At 46.8% G+C, this 17077-nt stretch overlaps 1 protein-coding gene across 1 annotated transcript in view; it reads right to left on the reverse strand.

Moving 5' to 3' along the window:
• Nucleotides 1-12829, reverse strand: part of EIF3L (eukaryotic translation initiation factor 3 subunit L) — a 44556-nt gene extending 31727 nt beyond the window's left edge. Inside the window, exons 1-5 of the mRNA XM_073006725.1 lie at nt 12708-12829; nt 12147-12195; nt 10246-10456; nt 5793-5872; nt 2775-2836 (exon numbers count right to left, since the gene is read on the reverse strand). Coding sequence (XP_072862826.1) covers nt 2775-2836; nt 5793-5872; nt 10246-10456; nt 12147-12195; nt 12708-12740 — 435 coding nt within the window. The 5' untranslated portion in view covers nt 12741-12829. The remainder of the gene's footprint in view (nt 1-2774; nt 2837-5792; nt 5873-10245; nt 10457-12146; nt 12196-12707) is intronic.
• Between the last annotated feature and the right edge of the window lie 4248 nt (nt 12830-17077).

Below are 17077 nucleotides of genomic sequence, written 5' to 3' on the forward strand. Positions count from 1 at the left end.
AGCGATTCCTCCATCTCAGCCTCCTGAGTAGCTGGGACTACAGGCACGCCCCACCACACCTGGCTAATTTTTGTATTTTTAGTAGATACGGGGTTTTACCATATCGGTCAGGCTGGTCTCAAACTCCTGACCTTGTGATCCACTCACCTCTGCCTCCCAAAATTCTGGGATTACAGGCATGAGTCACCGCGCCCGGCCAGGTATCTTTACTTTCTATCAGATAAAGTAGTCAGAGATCCCACTGGGATGCCAGAAAGACAAGGCCCCTTACTCTGGCAGCAAGCACTTTTCCACCTACCACTACTGACAGTGGCTCCTGTGGCCAAGGCAGGAGTTCTAGCCCTATCAAGTGATCCTCAAGAAGAGGCGCGAGTAACTGTGAGAAACTAGGACCTCCTTAGGTGGAGATCTTGGTGCCAATTTCCTTCATTTACATATGCATGCAAGCACACACATGCTCAATTAACACCATTATTCTTCTAGGTACTGGTTATAGTGAACAAGACAACATGCATACCCGGTGGAGTTAACCTTCTAGTAGATGAGGAAACTCCCTCCCCTAAATAAACAAATAACAACAATGTATAAGAGATAAGTACTCTGAAGTGCCACAGAATATTGCCAGGAGCCCAGGGAGGGAGGGGAAGTTTCAGGAAATGACTGAGAAGGGAAACAGGGCTAAAACCTGGAATTAATAAATGTGCTGGGAAGTCATGGTAGGATTGGGAGGGAGTGACCTGATGAAACCATGTAGCAAAAGGATCATGCTGGTTATTATGTTGAGAATAAACAGCCAAGGGTGGAAACTGACACCAGGTAAGCAGCTCCTGCAATAATTCAGGGAAGAGAGGATAATGACTTGAACTAGGTGAGCAGCAGTGTGGCAGTGAAAAGTGGCTGATTCAAGAAGTATGTTGAAGGCCAGGTGCAGTGGCTCACCCCTGTAATCCTAGCACTTTGGGAAGCTGAGGCGGGCAGATTACCTGAGGTCAGGAGTTCAAGACCAGCCTGGGCAACAAGCGAAACCCCATCTCTACTAAAAATACAAAAATTAGCCAGGCGTGGTGGCGCATGCCTGTAATCCCAGTTACTCGGGAGGCTGAGGCAGGAGAATCGCTTGAGCCCAGGAGGCAGAGGTTGCAGTGAGCCGAGATTACGCCACTGCACTCCAGCCCAGATGACAAAGCAAGACTCCGTCTCAAAAACAAAACAACAAAAAGAAGTATGTTGAAGACAGAACTGAACAGGATTTGCTGGATTTCATGTCAGAAAAAGTCAAAAATAATGCCAAGGTTTTTAGTCCAATTAACTGGGTAATTAACGGTAGCGTTTATTGAGATGATTACCATGGGAAAAACTAGAGGGAAAATATTCAGTTTTAGATGTGTTAAGCTTGAGATGACTCTCAGCCAAGTGCAGATGTTGACAGTTGAATATACAAGTCTGGACTTCAGTGGGGCAACTGAGGCTAAAGATAGAGATTAAGTCATTGGTGTATATAAATAACACAGATGGCATTTTTTTTTTTTTTTGAGACAAAATCTTGCTCTGTCACCCAGGCTGCAGTGCAGTGGTACAATCTTGGCTCACTGCAACTTCCGCTTCCCGGGTTCAAGCGATTCTCCTGCCTCAGCCTCCCAAGTAGCTGGGATTACAGGCACCTGCCACCACGCCCAGCTGATTTCTGTATTTTTATATTTTTAGTAGAGACAGGGTTTCTCCATGTTGGCCAGGCTGGTCTCAAACTCCTGACCTCAGGTGATCTGCCCTCAGCCTCCCCAAGTGCTGGGATTACAGGCATCAGCCACCATGCCTGGCCTAGTACAGATGGCATTTTAAGAAACTTTAGGCACTCTAGGCCGGGCTCAGTGGCTCACGCCTGTAATCCCAACACTTTGGGAGACTGAGGCAGGCAGAACTAGAGGTCAGGAGATGGAGACCATTGTGGCTAACACGGTGAAACCCCGTCTCTACTAAAAATACAAAAAACATCAGCCAGGCATGGTAGCGGGCACCTGTAGTCCCAGCTACTCAGGAGGCTAAGGCAGGACAATGGCATAAACCTGGGAGGCAGAGCTTGCGGTGAGCTGAGATTGCGCCACTGCACTCCAGTCTGGGCGACAGAGCGAGACTCTGTCTCAAAAAAAAGAAAAGAAAGAAACTTTAGGCACTCTATAATTTAGAAGTCAGGAAGAACAGAATCTAGCAAGTGCCCAAAGTTGGGATAATGTGTAGAACACTGCTGGTCTAGAGTCAAGGAGTTTTATCACTTACTAGCTGGATAAATTTGAGAAAAAGTAACCTCTTGGCACTTCAGGTGCCAACTTTGCATGATTGATAGTAGAATGAGATATGTGAAGATGTGTGCTAACTGCCTAGCATTGTGCTTGGCATACAGTGACAGTGTTATGTACATTTCAGAGAAACGGAGGCTCAGTGCTCTGAAGGGAAAAAGAACCCCAAGCAGAAGCAGCAGCAGGTGCCTGGAAATACCCTATGAGGATGGCAGCCTATAACCAGTGCATGGGTGATTGCCCAGTCCAGGAGAATTGTGGGGACAGATAAATTTAAAAGAATGCATAGGTTATATAGGTTGGTGTGTCTGGAACAGCTTTCTGGGTTAAACTGTTCCTTCCACCATTTCTTAAGAGAAAACTCAAAAACAGGCCAATCACGCCTAGACACTGAACCAATATAAACAAATGACTGTGTTCTAGGGATAAAAATAGCACAGAGTTAAAAAAACAAAAACACTGCGACACTTAAATACTTACACTGACTTTGGCATATATGTGCCTGTAGTATAATTCTTTGTATAATATCAGGAAGACAGCATCTGAAAGAGATGGCAGAGGGGTACTTCACTATCCATAAAACTGGGGTATCCTGGCAGCTTTAGCTCTTTGGTGGGGAGGAATAAAGGCAATTTTGAAGACTAAACAATATCTAAATTGCTATGCATATGCCCCAAGAATACATGCAATGAGAAAATCCACTTCTCATTTGACTCCATCAATCTCAATCTCCGTCGATGAAATTAAGATCTCATTCAGATCTATTTCCCTTTGCCATTTAGAGACTTCTGCCGTCCAAGTGCATAAATAAACCAGCACACAAGAGTAATTGGAAGAGCGTGGTAGTGTGCACCCACAGTCCCAGCTACCCTGCAGGCTAAAGTGGGAGGATCGCTTGAGCCCAGGAGGCAGAGGTTGCAGTCAGCCATGATCACAGTACACTCCAGCCTGGGCAACATAGTGAGAGCCCCATATCAAAAAAAAAAAAGAAAGAAGAAAGGAAGAAAGAAAATATTAATTTCAGAATGTTGTTTGTTTGAAGACAGTCTCGCTCTGTTGCCAAGGTTGGAGTGCAATGATATTATCATGGCTCACTGCAGCCTTGACCTCTAGGGTTCAAGTGACCCTTCCACCTCAGCCTCCCGAGTAGGTGGGACTATAGGCATGTGCCACCATGCCTGGATAATTTTTCAAAAAAAAATTTTTCTTTTTAGGCCAGGCACGGTGGCTCAAGCCTGTAATCCCAGCACTTTGGGAGGCCGAGACGGGCGGATCACGAGGTCAGGAGATTGAGACCATCCTGGCTAACATGGTGAAACCCCGTGTCTACTAAAAAAATACAAAAAAACTAGCCGGGCGTGGTGGCGGGCGCCTGTAGTCCCAGCTACTCGGGAGGCCGAGGCAGAAGAATGGCGTAAACCCAGGAGGCAGAACTTGCAGTGAGCCGAGATCCGGCCACTGCACTCCAGCCTGGGCGACAGAGTGAGACTCCATCTCAAAAAAAAAATTTTTTTTTTGTAGAGAAGGGGGTCTCCCTATGTCACTCAGGCTGGTCTCAATCTCCCTGCCTCAAGTAACCCTCCCACCTCAGCTTCCCAAAGTGCCAGAATTATAGCCATGAGCCACAACACCCAGCCACAGAATGAGTTTTGAACTCATTCTGTGTTTAGTCAATTAAGGGTAAATGTTCAGGCCAGGCGCGGAGGTTCATGCCTGTGATCCCAGCACTTTGGGAGGCTAAGGCGGGTGGATCATTTGAGGTCAGGAGTTCAAAACCAGCCTGGCCAACATGGTGAAACACCATCTCTACTAAAAATATAAAAATTAGCCGGGCGCCTGTAATCCCAGCTACTCGGGAGGCTGAGGCAGGAGAATTGCTTGAGCCTGGGAGGCAGAGGTTGCAGTGAGCAGAGATCGCGTCACAGCATTCCAGCCTGAGCGACACAGTGAGACTTCCTAACTCTGTCTTAGGGGGGGAAAAAAAAAAAAAAGGAGTAAGTGTTCAAAAAACGTTCAAAAAACAAAATAAATGAGAGACTTGTACACTGAAAACACAAAACATTGGTGAACGCAACCAAAGACCTAAATAAACCAAAGACATCCCATGTCCATGGACTGGATGACTTAATACTGTTTTTTTTGTGTTTCGTGTTTTTTTTGGGGGGGACAGAGTCTTGCTCTATTGCCCAGGCTGGAGTGCAGTGGCCCAATCTCGGCTCACTGCAAGCTCTGCCTCCCGAGTAGCTGGGATTACAGGCGCCCGTGACCACACCCAGCTTATTTTTTAATATTTTTAGTAGAAACGGGGTTTCACCATGTTAGCCAGGATGGTCTCCATCTCCTGACCTCGTGATCCACCCACCTCGGCCTCCCAAAGTGCTGGGATTACAGGCGTGAGCCACCGCGCCTGGCCTGGAGGACTTAATACTGTTAGGACGGCAATAGTCCCCAAAGTGATCTTCAGATTCTAGGCAATTCCTCTCAAAATCCCAGCTGGCTGCTTTGCAGAAATTGACAAGTCCATCCTCAAATTAATAAGGAAATTCAAGAGACCTAGAATAGTCAAAACAATCTTGGAAGAAAAAAAAAAGAACAAAGTTACGGGACTTACAATTCCCAATTTCAAAACTTACTACAAAAACATAATAATCAAGACAATGTGGCTGGGCACAGTGGCTCATGCCTGTAATCTCAGAACCCTGGGAAGATCACTTGAGGTCAGGAGTTCAAGATCAGCCAGGTCAACAAAGGTGTGACCCCGTATCTACAAAAAATTTTTAAAACTTAGCTGGGCAGGCCGGGTGCAGTGGCTCATGCCTACAGTCCCAGCACTTTGGGAGGCTGAGGTGGGTGGACTGCCTGACCTCAGGAGTTCGAGACCAGCCTGGCCAACATGGTAAAACCCCGTCTCTACTAAAAATACAAAAATTAGCTGGGCATGGTGGCGAGAGCCTGTAATTCCAGCTACTCGGGAGCCTGAGGTAGGAGAATTGGTTGAACCCAGGAGAATCGCTTGAACCCAGGAGGCAGAGGTTGCAGTGAGCCGAGATTGCGCCACTGCACTTCAGCCTGGGTGACAGAGCGAGACTGCATCTAAAAAAAAAAAAAATGGTGCTAGGGTAGCTGAGTATCCACAAGCAAAATCATGAAGTTGGATTTGCCTACCTCACCCATATATAAAGGACAGAATCTAAAAAAGTGAAAGGTGGGAGGCTAGAGAGCTTATTCCAGAGTGACTGTAATGACCCCCAAATTACAGAGGGAAATAGAAACAAGTCAATACAAAGATCTAAATTTCACCACATATAAGAGATCTCTGTCCCCTCTTAAATCATCCAGCCTTCAACAAGTTATTTTACTAAGGCCCTACTATATACCAAGCACGGGGGATACAAAACGGTGAGCTAAACAGACAGAGACCCTCTTGAGCGTTCTGTCTAATGACTCTCGGCCACTGGATACCACTCAGTGTACAAGATATAAAGAGCTCACACCTACCATTGCCAACCTGTGGAGCAATGGCTTCAGCCTCGGGCCAAGGTGTATTCTTGAAGAATCTTTCAGTCAGCTTGGTCCAGCTAAAAATTAAGCAAAACAATCTCTAAATTTCCAAAAGGACTGGAGAATGCCAATCCTAACATTTTACATATGAAGACCCAGGCTTAGAAAGGGGAAGATATCAAATAAACAGAGCTGAGGCCGGAGCCCTTCAAGTCCACACTGTCCTCAACCCAACTCCACACTTCAATCTTTCTCAACACAAGAAAATAATATTTTTGTATCAGTTAGGGACCCATTAAGCTTTTCAGGATAATCTCCTGCCTCTGTATCATTAACTATAGCCATATTTAACTGCTTGCTGTTTCCTGACATGAGAACTACGTTTCTGGCCACCATTCTTCAACACATAGCGTTTCCATCTCCTGGAGCACATCCAAACATCTCCGAACACAGAAGCAAATCAGTACACAAGCAAATCAGTCTGCTGCAGTCCAAGGCCACAACAGACCTACAGCATCCAGTTTAAACACTGCTGCCTATCCAATCCAAACACTGCTACTTAACAAACCTGCAACAGGTTGTTTAATTTTCTTCTCCTGATCCCCTCAGCAGCTATTAATACTTTCCTCCAATCTCCTCAAGCCCCACCCCTCCTGCTTCTCTGGCTCTTTTAGTCCAACATATAAACATGTCAAGTTCCCCTAAAAAACACCGAACAAGCCAGGCATGATGGCTCACGCCTGTAATCTCATCACTTTGGGAGGCCAGTATAGGGGGATCGCTTGAACCCAGGAATTCAAGACAAGCCTGGACAATATGGGAAGGCTCTGTCTCTACAGGATGGGGGTTGGGGAGAAACACAGAAATAGAACAGAAAAGAAACACTGAAACAGGCCAGGCACGCTGGCTCACACCTGTAATCCCAACACCGGGAGGCTGAGGCGGGTGGATCACTTGAGGTTAGGAGTTCAAGACCAGCCTGACCAACATGGTGAAGCCCCGTCTCCACTAAAAATACAAAATTAGCCAGGCATGGTGGTGCACGCCTATAACCCCAACTAGCTGGGAGGCTGAGACAGGAGAATCGCTTGGAGCCAGGAGGCGGAGGCTGCAGTGAGCTGAGATCGTGCCATTGCACTCTAGACTGGGCAACAAAAGAGAAACTCCATCTCAAAAAAAAAAAACAAAAAAAACAAAAAACCCACAGAAACAAAACGCAAAGCTTCTAAATGGCCCTTTGTGTCCCCTATACTTATCAATTCCCCTTTCTCACCTCACTGCTCTCTGGCTGTTGCTTCCGTCACTCAATTGACATTGACCTTACTAAGGTTACCAAGGCCCTCCAAGTTACCAAATTCAACTGGCTTTTTTCTCATCTGGACCTCACTAAAACATTTGGTGATACTCTCTTCCTCAAAGTTTCTTCTGCAGACTTTTTGGTTCCTGTGACATTTCTCTGCCAATGTACTATCTACTTTTCACTTTTCTTTCTGCTTCCTTTACTAGATCCTTTCTTTGCCTGCCCACCCATCCCTAAAGAAACATACTTCTGAAGTCACCAGCATTTCTTCACTACATTCTCCTAGAGAAAGACTCACAAGATGCTTGGTTTCAGCTATCATCTGTATCTGCCGGCACTGCCCAATGCAGTAGCCACTAGCTACATGTGGCTACTACATAAGCAAAGAGTTAAACTTATATTTCAGTTAGTTGTCATTTAAGTTTAAAAACCAACACTTAACTCAGTTATTGGAAAATTTTTAGGTCTATTCGGAATTACTTTAGTATTTGAATCTACTTTTCCAGTCACAAACTCTATGAAGTCTAAGTATGAATCAAGTATTTCTGATACACACTGGATTTAGGAAACTTAGTATAAAGAAAAAAAGGGCAAATATCCCCTTAATTTTTAAATACTGATTACATACAAAAATAATATTTTAAATAAATCTCCACTTCACTTGGCTGAAAAATTGAAATTACATTCACGTCTAGCTATATTTCTATTCAACATCACTGGTCCATTTTTAAATTTTATTTTCAGAGAGGGTCTCGCTCTATTGCGCAGCTCACTGCAGCCTCACACCAGCTCACTGCAGCCTCAACCTCCCAGGTTCAAGCAATCCTCCCACTTGAGTCTTCCAACCAGCTGGGACTACAGGCATGCACCACTATGCCCCAGCTAAGTTTTGTAGGCACTGGTTTATATGCTTCTAATCAGAAAAGACCTGGGGAATAAAGAAACACACATCAGCACACTTGCCTTTCAGGTTACCCACCTGGCCCTCTTCCACCTGTCCTTTCCTTTCTTTCATTCCTGTTCTAAAGCTTTTTAATAAACTTTCACTCCTGCTCTCAAACTTGCCTCCCTCTCTTCTTCTGCCTTGTGCCCCTCAGTCGAATTCCTTCTTGTGAGGAGGCAAGAACCGAGGCTGCTGGAGACGCGTACAGATACGGATTCATCATTGGTGGCATGTTTTGATGTTGTGTCACTTGAACACCTTCGGCTGCTAATCTCTTTTGGTGCCGCATGACTTGGATCCATTTGCTAGTGGTGAGAGACCTCGAAGCCACATCTTCTTTGGCTGGAGGTGTTCAACCTCTGAACAACGTTTTCTCCCTTTCTCTCTCCTGCTTACTAACGAACCCCCAGAACAATTCTTCTCAGTCATAAGTGACTCTTCCCCCTGGCTGATCTCTCAGCTCAACCTAACGGGTGGCAGGGGTGGGAAGGACCTTGGGGTCCACACCAAGTAGAACTTAGGCTCAGGAGAGTGGCAAGGGTGAAGCCTAAAACCATGCAATGTCCGAGGTTTCCTCTGCTTTTCAACTACAATCAGCTCTTTCAAAACAACAAAAAAAGAAAACACATGTCAGAGATCCTATTCATTGATCCAATAGGCCTTTGGCGATTTGCTTTCTCTCCCCCATCCTTCTGACTTGCTTACATTCTATTTCCTTGGTGAAGTCACTCCTGACTATGCCAGCTTCGACTCATCTATCCTATCTCTAATGCCCATTACACAATGGCTGCCCCTCAAAACCTGCAGAGTTCAGCTTGCTCTGATATGCACTGAAGGGCTGCATAGCACAGTTTAGAAATTAGGCTCTGGTACCAGACACTGCAGGTTCAAATCTCAGCACGTCCATTAAACTAGCTACATGACTTATTTCTGTGCTGTCTCCTCATCTGTAAAATGACAAAAACTCCTACTTCATGGGGTTACTGTGAAGGGTAAATGAGTAAAAAAACAGGAAGAACACACTGAGCATTGACAGATCTATCCTGGTAATAAAAATAAATGCTAATCGGCCGGGCACGGTGGCTCACGCCTGTAATACCAGCACTTTGGGAGGCCGAGGCGGGCGGATCACAAGGTCAGGAGATCAAAACTACCCTTGCTAACACGGTGAAACCCCATCTCTACTAAAAATACAAAAAATTAGCCGGACGTGGTGGCGGGTGCCTGTAGTCCTAGCTACTCGGGAGGCTGAGGCAGCAGAACAGTGAAAACCCGGGAGGCGGAGCTTGTAGTGAGCTGAGATCAAGCCACTGCACTCCAGCCTGGGCATCAGTGCGAGACTCCATCTCAAAATAAATAAATAAATAAAATAAACGCTAATCACTATTATTATAATTGTTAATAGTGATATTATTTTAGGCTTTGTACAAATTTCTGAGGATATAAAGTCCAACAGGCCAGGTATGGTGGCTCACGCTTGTAATCCTAGCACTTTGGGAGGCCGAAGGGGGTGCATCACTTGAGGTCAGAAGTTCAAAACCAGCCTGGCCAACATGATGAAACCCTGTCTCTACTAAAAATACAAAAATTAGGCCAGGCGCGGTGGCTCACACCTGTAATCTCAGTGCTTTGGGAGGCTGAGGCGGGTGGATCACTTCAGGTCAGGAGTTTGACACCAGCCTGGCCAACATGATGAAATTCTCTCTCTACTGAAAATACAAAAAAAATTAGTGGCCGGGCGCGGTGGCTCAAGCCTGTAATCCCAGCACTTTGGGAGGCCGAGACGGGCGGATCACCAGGTCAGGAGATCGAGACCATCCTGGCTAACACGGTGAAACCCCGTCTCTACTAAAAAATACAAAAAAAAAAAAAAAAAAATTAGCTAGGCGTGGTGGCACATGCCTGTAGTCCCAGCTACTCGGGAAGCTGAGGCTGGAGAATCACTTGAACCCGGGAGGCAGACGTAGCAGTGAGCCGAGATCTTGCCACTGCACTCCAGCCTGGGCAACATATGACACTCCGTCTCAAAAAATAATAAACACACATAAATAAAATAAAGTCTAACAAAATAAAACGTCCCTAGCCACAAGGACTCACAAAGACCACCCCCCCAAGCACTGTTTACAAAGTGCTTGCCCCATTTGTAGGAACTGTAATACCAGGCCAGTCCCACCCAGAAAGAGGGCCTTTCAGCCAGTAGTCCATACCTGTTCTCATAGATGTCCTGGATCTCATACACCTTCTGGTCAATGACATCACTGGAGACACGACTGGCCTGTAGCTCATACACTTTCTGGTCAATCAAATCTGAGACAGTTTTGTGGAAATACTGGATGAAGTTTTTGATCACCTCAGGGATCACCTGATAGGTTTGCTGTTCATACTGACGTTCATAAGCAAGGTCCTGCTTTGGATCTCCTGGAGGTTGGATAAAACAAACACAGAGTGCTTTCAAACCCACATATATGATAGAACGAAATGGCAAGACCGCCCCAGAAACTAAACTCAGGTCTGAGTAAAATTCCCTTTTGAACACTCAGAGATACAAACATCTCAAGTCACTCCCAATCTCATTGTCCCTGTTTCTTCAAAAAATATTACCACGACTTAAAGTTATTTTTCACTTATTATCTGTTTTGCACCCTTCTCCCAAGTCTAGGAAGTCAGTACTTCCTTGTACTCAGTCTTGTACTCAGATGTACCCTCAGGGCCTAGAAAAGTATGAGTTAGAGGGGAGAGAGGCAAGACTGTTGGAATGTAAGTGGTAACAGGTATTTAATATTTCTTGAATGAATAACTGTCACCTTCTAAATATATGACTTGTGGCAAGTTAGTATTAAATCTCTGTGCTATATTTTCTCTTCTTTTTTTTTTTTTTTTTTTTTTGAGACAGTCTCACTTTGTCCCCCAGGCTGGAGTGCAGTGGCATAATCTCCGTTCACTGCAAGCTCCCGCCTCCTGGGTTCAAGCCATTCTCCTGCCTCAGCCTCCGGAGTAGCTGAGACTACAGGCGTCTGCCACCATGTCCGGGTAATTTTTTTTTTTTTTTTTTTTTTTTTTTTTAGTAGAGACGGGATTTCACCGTGTTAGCCAGGATGGTCTAGATCTCCTGACCTCATGATCTGCTCATCTCCGCCTCCCAAAGTGCTGAGATGACAGGCGTAAGCCACCACACCCGGCCTATTTTCTCTTCTTCAGGAGACAACAGTAATGTACAGAACTGCTGTAAGAATTAAACAAAATATTGCACACAACGTACTTAGAACAATGGATAACACTGACTACTAAGTCCGGTCACTATAACGTTTCAGGAAACCTCAGACACCTCCCAAAAGATTTCATCCGGGCTTGGTTTGAATTACTTAAATTTTTCACATCAAGATTTTCTTCTTTGGGCCAGGTGCAGTGGCTCACGCCTGTAATCCCAGCACTTTGGGAGGCTGGGGCGGGTGGATCACCTAAGGTCAGGAGTTTGAGACTAGTCTGGACAACATGGCGAAATCTCGTCTCTACTAAAAAAAAAAGTAAAAAATTAGCCGGGAATGGTGGTGGGTGCCTGTAATCCTAGCTACTTGGGAGGCTGAGACAAGAGAAGTGCTTGAATCCGGGAGGCAGAGGTTGCAGAAAGCAGAGATCGCATCACTACACTCCAGCCTCGGGGAGGAAAGAAGGAGACTCCATCTCAAAAAAAAAAAAAAGGTTTTCTTCTTTGGCTAATAGTTTACACAAGAAAACCATAGCAAGGTAAGTAATCCTTCTCTTCCGAGACTGAGATGGACTATGATAAAAAGCCTGGTTTAGCCTGTAGTCCCAGCTACTCAGGAGGCTGAGGCAGGAGAATGGCGTGAAGCCGGAAGGCAGAGCTTGCAGTGAGCTGAGATCCGGCCACTGCACTCCAGCCTGGGCAACAGAGCAAGAGACTCCGTCTCAAAAAAAAAAAAAAAAAAGCCTGGTTTATTACGCTTTATACAACCCCACGCACCGGCAGGTAATGACTGACTCTAAACCTGGACCATCAAAGAGCAATTTTTAACAGTTGCCTGTCAGAGCTGGTTCTAAGACATTCCAAAGGAACTCAGTACTCAGCCAGCCTAAGCCGGGGTCTCACCTGTGTGCATATCATAGTCGCCCGGATAAGCGTAGGGGTCATAAGCCGCCTAGAAGGAAAGAGACAGTCAGGAACAGTCACCAACTCGTGAATTCAAAACGCTCATCCTAGAGTCTAGATGCCAAGCACAGAGCTAAGGATACAGAGGCGGATAAGACACTGTGCCTGCCTTTGAGGAACTCACGCCTTAGAGAAAAGCGACAGTAAACAGACAATGACAATACATTACGGGTGCAAAGGACAAGAGGCTGTGGGAATCAGCGAGATTTGACCCGACGGAGCCCAGACCAAAAGAACTCAGGTGCAGAAACACAGAAATGTCTAACAAGCCTTGGTCTCCGGTCTTATAAAGGGGAAGGACAAGCGAACCGGACACGCGAAGTGGGCGGGCAGAGCCAGGGTTGTCTAGGGGCCGGGAACAGAGAGCGCAGCCTGAGGGCTGCGCGGCAGGTAGGCCGGAGCTGGCCGCGGCCCAGAAGCTGCCTCGCGCCGGGACCCACATCCAGAGGTCCCACAGATCTCCCCGGCGTGAAGCTCACCGCGCGCTTAGGGCCACCTTACCTCAGACTCATAATCATCAGCGGGATACGACATGGCTACCGGGCTCACGAGCACCACCGGAAAGAGAGAAATGAGCGGCCCGCGCCTGCGTCCTGAGGCCGGAAGTTCAGCCCCCTCGGGCCTGCCGGGAAACCGGAAGCCTTTCCGAGGCCGCTGACCATCTGAGACAGCCATATCAAGAAGGAAGAGGTTCCGGGCTCGGTGGCTCACGCCTGTAATCTCAGCACTTTGGGAGGTCGAGGCGGGCGGATCACCTGAGGCTGAGGTCCGGGGGTTCGAGACCAGCCTGACCAATGTGGAGACACCCCCGTCTCTACTACAAATACAAAATTAGCCGGGCGTGGTGGCGCATGCCTGTAATCCCACCTACTCGGGAGGCTGAGGCAGGAGAGTTGCTTGAACCCGGGAGGCGGAGGTTGCGGTGAGCCGAGATCGCGCCATTGCACTCCAACCTGGGCAACAAGAGCGAAAACTCCGTCTAAAAATAATAATAATAAAAGGGTTACAAGTAGCCTGAATTTTGTTTTCTTCAAATAGAGGCTTCTCAAAAAAGGTGAATCTGTGATACTGGTGTAGATTCAGATATAAAGACACGTATTTGGGGTAAACGAGGGGCAAAGTTACAGAAACCAGAAAGAATGCCACACAAAAGATGGCCGGCTTCTCGCGTGAAGGGAGATTCGGATACGGGGGCCTGATGGATTTAGTTGTAAGCGGTTTGCCTGCAGCGAGTAAATTATTAAAACGTTCGGACTTAACAAGACTAAATTTACTGGAGATAAAAGTTGAGATTTGGCCGGGCGCGATGGGTCATGCCTGTAATCTCAACACTTTGGGAGGCTGAGGCGGGTGGATCACCTGAGGTCAGGGGTTCGAGACCAGCCTGGCCAAAATGTCCTAAACCCCGTCTCTAGTAAAAACACAAAAATTAGCCGAGAGTGGTAGCGTCCGCCTGTAATCCCAGCTACCCAGGAGGCTGAAGCAGGAGAATCGGTGGAACCCGAGAGGCAGAGACTGTAATGAGCTGAGATCATGCCACTGCACTCCAGCCTGGGCGACACAGCAAGACTCGGTCTAAAAAAAAAAAATTGAGATTTGGTCCTATGCAGTAAGAGGGCATGGAAAAGAGAAGCCACCCAACTTTGGACATTAAAGTTGGAGCAGGCAAAGATGAGGCCAGCTGTGTTGCGAAGCCTGGGACAGGGGCAGCTCTTGAGTACACCGGGTTCGAGTCTGGGGGAAACCCTCAAAGTAGAGATGGGGTTATAAAACAAACCAATAAAAACCGGTGTATGAGTCAAGGAGGGACCTTAGTTTAGCTATCTGCCCATATACAACACCTAGTGGAAATCCGAGTTCCAGTCCCTACTCCACCACTAATTTCTTGTGTGACCAGGACTCTCTGGGTCCCTTTGTCATGCTGCTCTCCTCGCTTTTCCCACTGAGGCACACTCCGCCTCTGGGATTTTGCACTCACTGTTATCCAAGTCTAGAATCGAATGCAGCGGTGCCCCCACTCCCATTCCCTTCCCCATCGGATATCTGCGTGGCATCTTCAGGTGTCTGCTCTGATGCCATTCACTCAACCTCCTATTTAGAATTGCAATGCCCGGCCCCAACTCCCTATGCTGCGTTATTGCTTTCTGTTTCTTCCTTGCGCTGTCACCAGAGGTGATACAAATTTGGAAATAATGGAGCTTAAGCTTTACAGACCTTCGATTTGGTTCAGGACCCTCCCTGAACCAAGGAAGAGTCCCAGTCTCGTGTCCTCATGGTTCTTTGCTTTTGTAAAATTTGTGAAATATTTTTATTGCGGAAACCACCTTTGCAAAAATTATAACAGTGAGAAAATAATGACAGTGAAAGAGATCTGATCTAACCAACCCTCATCTTCCATTTAATCTCCAGACTGCCCTTAATCATTCCTGGCTCAAACCAAGCTAACTTTGGGAGACATTTAGATTCTAGTTTTTTTGTTTGTTTGTTTTTTGTTTTGAGACAGAGTCTGGCTTTGTCGTCCAGGCTGGAGTGCAGTGGCCCCATCTCGGCTCACTGCAAGCTCTGCCTCCTGGGTTCAGGCCATTCTCCTGCCTCAGCCTCCCAAGGAGCTGGGACTACAGGCACCCGCCACCACGCCCGGCTAAATTTTTTTTGTATTTTTAGTACAGCTGGGGTTTCACCGTGTTCGCCAGGATGGTCTTGATCTCCTGACCTCATGATCCACCCGTCTCAGCCTCCCAAAGTGCTGGGATTACAGGCGTGAGCCACCGCGCCCGGCCAGTTTCTAGTTTAAATGATAATAACCAGTGGCTGGGCGCCGTGGCTCACGCCTGTAATCCCAGCACTTTGGGAGGCCAAGGCAGGCGGATCACGAGGTCAAGAGTTTGAGACCAGCCTGACCAATATAGTGAAACCCCCGCCTCTACTAAAAAAAAAAAAATACAAAAATTAGCTGGGTCTAGTGGCACGCGCCTGTAATCCCAGCTATTTGGGAGGCTGGGGCAGGAGAATCGCTTGATCCCGGGAGGTGGAGGTTGTAGTGAGCCGAGATCACACCACTGCATTCCAGCCTGGGCAACACGGCGAGACTCCGTCTCAAAAAATAAATACATACATAAAATAAATAAATGATAATAACCTTTCTCCAAGGCCTGGCGCCGTGGCTCACACCTGTAATCCCAGCACTTTGGGCAGATGGATCACCTGAGGTCGGGAGTTTGAGACCAGCCTGGCCAACATAGTGAAACCTCATCTCTACTAAAAATACAAAATTAGCCGGGCATGGTGGCATATGCCTGTAGTCCCAGCTATAGGCTGAGGCAGGAGAATCACTTGAACCCAGGAGGCGGAGGTTCTAGTGAGCTGAGGTTGCACCACTGCACTCCAGCCTGGGCAACAAGAGCAAAACTCCGCCTCAAAAGAAAAAAAAAAAAAGAAAAGAAAGAAAAAAAAGAAAAGAAATTACCTGAAATCTTATAGCCCATATATGACAGGAATTTGATACAGGTTGCTCCAATTTGACAACAATTCTCAAAATGTTCATGACATTTGAGAAGGAGTTGTGAAGTCAGAAGATTTTCTTTTTTTTTTGAGACGGAGTCTTGCTTTGTCACCCAGGCAGGCTGGAGTGCAGTGGCGCGATCTTGGCTTACTGCAAGCTCCACCTCCCGGGTTTGCACCATTCTCCTGCCTCAGCCTCCCGAGTAGCTGGGACTACAGGCGCCCGCCACCACACCCAGCTAATTTTTTTTTTTTTTAAGTAGAGATGGGGTTTCACGGTGTTAGCCAGGATGGTCTCAATCTCCTGACCTTGTGATCCACCTGCCTCGGCCTCCCAAAGTGCTGGGATTATAGGCGTGAGCCACCGTGCCTGGCCAGTCAGAAGATTTTCATTGGGCCGAATGTGGTGGCTCATGCCAGCACTTTGGGAGGCCAAGGTGGGAGGAGCACTTGAGCTCAGGAGTTCAAGATCAACATGGGCAATATAGTAAGACCCCATCTTAAAAAAAAAAAATTGGGGCCTAGGCACTGTGGCTCACGCCTGTAATCTCGGCATTTTGGGATGCAGAGGCAGGAGGATCCCTCGAGGCAAGGAGTTCAAGACTAGTCTGAACAACAAAGTGAGACTATGTCGGCAAAAAAATCAAAAAAATAATTAGCCAGGCATGGTGATACGCGTCTGTGGTCCCAGCTACTCAGGAGGCCGAGGTGGGGAGGAAAGCTCGAGTGCAGTGAGCTGTGATCACACCACTGCACTCCAGCCTGAGTGACAGTGAGAGATCCTGTCTCAGCACTTTATCCATTATTGGGCAGACGAGGAGAGTACAAATAAACATAGCATTTTTCTCCATATAGTACAATGATAAACCTCACAACGGCGACCTGCAAACACTGAAAATTCTGGAAGTGCTTTTCCAATTGTAAGAGATTTTTTTCTTTTTTTCTTTTTTTGAGATGGAGTCTCGCTCTGTCACCCAGGCTGGACTGCCATGGCACAATCTCAGCTCACCGCAACCTCTGCTTCCCAGGTTAAAACGACTCTCCTGTCTCAGTCTCCTGAGTAGCTGGGATTACAGGTATGCGCCACCACACCCGGCTAATTTTTGTATTTTTAGTAGAAACGGGGTTTCATCATGTTGTCCAGGCTTGTCTTGAACTCCTGACCTTGTGATCTGCCCATCTTGGCCTTCCAAAGTGCTGGGATTACAGGCGTGACCCACCATGCCCGGCTGAAAGATTACATTTTAACTAGGTTGAGTGAGAGGGTTTATATATGGCAAAAACTTTTGCCTGGACACAAGACCTGGTCCCATGAGATCTGGGCAACTGTGAATGAGTCTCTTCTCTCTGCTTTTCAACTCATCTATAAA

This window comes from Chlorocebus sabaeus, chromosome 19, assembly GCF_047675955.1.
Source record: "Chlorocebus sabaeus isolate Y175 chromosome 19, mChlSab1.0.hap1, whole genome shotgun sequence".
In the NCBI taxonomy this organism is placed as follows: domain Eukaryota; kingdom Metazoa; phylum Chordata; class Mammalia; order Primates; family Cercopithecidae; genus Chlorocebus; species Chlorocebus sabaeus.